Source organism: Hirsutella rhossiliensis (genome assembly GCF_020360975.1).
Source record: "Hirsutella rhossiliensis strain HR02 chromosome Unknown scaffold00035, whole genome shotgun sequence".
NCBI lineage: Eukaryota > Fungi > Ascomycota > Sordariomycetes > Hypocreales > Ophiocordycipitaceae > Hirsutella > Hirsutella rhossiliensis.
The window spans coordinates 50,431-53,210 of NW_025408701.1; the positions used below are offsets into that span (position 1 = coordinate 50,431).

General features: G+C 52.5%; 1 protein-coding gene across 1 annotated transcript; it reads left to right on the forward strand.

The window, feature by feature from the left end:
• Window positions 1–341: 341 nt before the first annotated feature.
• On the forward strand, window positions 342–2,008 carry HRG_12023 (uncharacterized protein; the record flags this gene model as incomplete). The annotated part of the gene is made up of 6 exons (XM_044870493.1): window positions 342–486; window positions 540–927; window positions 994–1,066; window positions 1,161–1,263; window positions 1,427–1,638; window positions 1,829–2,008. 6 exons carry the CDS (start codon window positions 342–344, stop codon window positions 2,006–2,008), a joined length of 1,101 nt encoding a protein of 366 aa, XP_044714425.1.
• Window positions 2,009–2,780: the final 772 nt, after the last annotated feature.

Here is a 2,780-nt window from a genome sequence, read left to right on the forward strand (position 1 = left end):
TTGGTAAGCGGGAACCGGCGACCCGACCAGGAAAAGCTGTTTTTCCCATCGCCGTCAGCCCACAGTTAACACCAGTGAGTGTTTAGCCTAACCTGGCAGGGACCACAAGTCGTGGTTATGTACATCCAACAAAGTGGGGCGTGGCACGCGGGTGGGGATTTGTTTTTCCGACTCTCTCGTTGGCCCAAGGATTTCACCGAGTCTCTTGGCTGCGAAGGTTTTAAAACCATTTTTTCCCTTCCTTCCACTCCAACCGATCCAAATGCGCCGTGACGCCCGCGACGCCCGCGACCCGCTTGTCCTACCTCGACCACCACCTGGCAAGGACGAGGCTAGTCGTCATGGCGGACCCAAATTGCTCAAATATCATAAAGGACTACCCCATTGCAAATGGCCTCGACGCTTTCCGTGCTTCGTTTAGTTCGATCTGCGAAGCCAGGCATGTCCCGCGAGGTCCAGACGCGCTAGAGCGTCTTGGTCAAGAAGGTACCTCCCCCGGCTTTTGTTTTCGCTGCAAGGTCTGTCTAACTGCCATATAGACCTCCAGAATATTGTTCTCGACCTTCTCTCTACGTTACAGATTCATCCAGCTGCTCGACTGCTCCGTTCTACCGGAGATGGTAAAACCCTCTTCGGCGATTTGTTGCAACTCAATTCCGCTGTCAACTCTGGCGAGTTCGACTTCGACCGTATCAAGCCGCTTGTTAAATCGGCCCTCGCCGACATTCCTGATGACATACTCATCTGGATTCATGTCTATCGTGCCGTCACCGAATCTACCCCGCCTCCCCGACCTATATCTTCGTCTATCCAACAAACACCGTGGAGCCAGAATACAAGCGGCTTCGTGAACTCGTCGGAATTCCGCCAGAATGTGGACCCGATCCTCAAGTTGGAGCTCGAACGTCTCTATGTCGGACTTCCCAAGTTCCACCAAACCTTCTTTGCAGACGTGCCAGACCTAGACATGGTTTCTGAGGCCGTCTTCCGCAGGTGTATTGAAGGCGATAATCCACTCTTTAAAGAGGGATGGAGTGGATGGCCTGCAGGCGCCAGAGAAAACGACGTACTGTCTTGGTTTGGCAGCTTAATCCCGAAGCTGGAAGCGTTCGCCAGCAATCACTCCGACTCCGGCGCCACGGCGAAAGCTGTTGGCACAGCCGAGGACACCACTGCAGGGCTCCACAGGCAAACGCAGCCTTGATATCGGCTTTGTCAATAGCGACATCACGTACAAGCCTGACTCTGAGGATTCGAGATATCGTTGGTCTCACATCCTTGTTGCTGGCGAACTGAAAAGCAACCCGAAGGCCGACACATCATCAATTGCGTGGATTGATCTCGCAAGGTATGCGAGAGAGGTACTCGCCGCTCAAGACACCCGTCGCTTCGTCTTGGGCTTTACTCTCTGCGGATCTCATATGAGGTCTGGGAGTTCGACCGACTTGGGGAATCGCCTCCGAACAATTCGACATCAACAAGAAGGATGGTGGGTTACAGTTTGTGACCGCAATCCTCGGGTTTCTACGGATGAATGATGAGGTGCTTGGGTTTGACCCTACCATTGTCATGTCCAACGGCGAACGGTATATTGAGATTGAACGTGATGGCCAAACAGCGCGTCTCATCATTGACAAGGTCATGAAGCGTTCCTCCTGCATTGTTGGTCGAGCAACAACGTGTTGGAAAGCCCATTGGGAAGAAGACCCTGGACGCCGCTCGTTATCAAGGACTCCTGGCAGTACACGGACCGAGACGAAGAGGTATACTTGTCCAAGAAGCGACTGAGAAAGGCGTCATCAATATTGCCCGATACTACCATCACGAGACCGTTCGCGTCCACGGTGCGGATGATGACGTCCAAAACAATGTTCGAAAGGGATTGGACATCACCAAAGCCACGAATTATCGACCAGGACGTGCGATGTTGCCGGCGGCGAGCGCGTCCATTGTGTCGCGCAAACAGTTAAAGCGGCGCCGGCGTGAAGCGACCGTCCAGCGAAACTGACGCCGCTCTGCCGCCGAGCAAAAGATCCGTTTCAACATCTCCGGTCAAGGCAAGCGTCAAAGCCCTGTCAAACCGTGTACACCGGCGGGGCATTCTTCGTGACTATGGAAAAACGATATACAATGCAAGTTCACCCGTGGCGCTACTTGCAGCGCTGGAGGGCTGCATAAAAGGTCACCAATCCTTGTATAAAGCGGGCTTTCTTCATAGGACATCTCCATCAACAATCTCATGATCAATGAGGACGATGAAAACCCTCCCGAGAGTCCTGATCGACCTTGACCTCGCCATCAAAACTCAACGAGAAGGTGCTTCGGGAGCAAAAGGAAGGACGGTACAAGGGCATTCATGGCCATCGGAGCACTGCTGGGCAACGAGCAGCACTCTTTCATGCACGATCTTGAATCATTCTTCTGGGTCCTGTTCTGGATATGCATTCACTATGACGGCCCGAATAAAGATGTCGGATCAACTGAGTTTGACGATTGGAATTACCAGAACGACAAGCAGCTGGTTCGTTCCAAAAAGGGCGTAATTGATGACGAAGACGATTTTCTCAAAACTGCGGAGGAAGTTTTCACACCATACTACCATCCGTTAGTTCCATGGGTTAATAGATTGAGGAGGAAGGTGTTTCCAAACGGTGAAAGGTGGAAGAAACCGGCGCCGGAGCTGTATCAAACAATGCGGGACATTCTTCGTGAAGCACAGAAGGATAGGGGGTGACAGGCACGTATCCTGGAGCCACAGACGAACGATAGACATTTGTGCT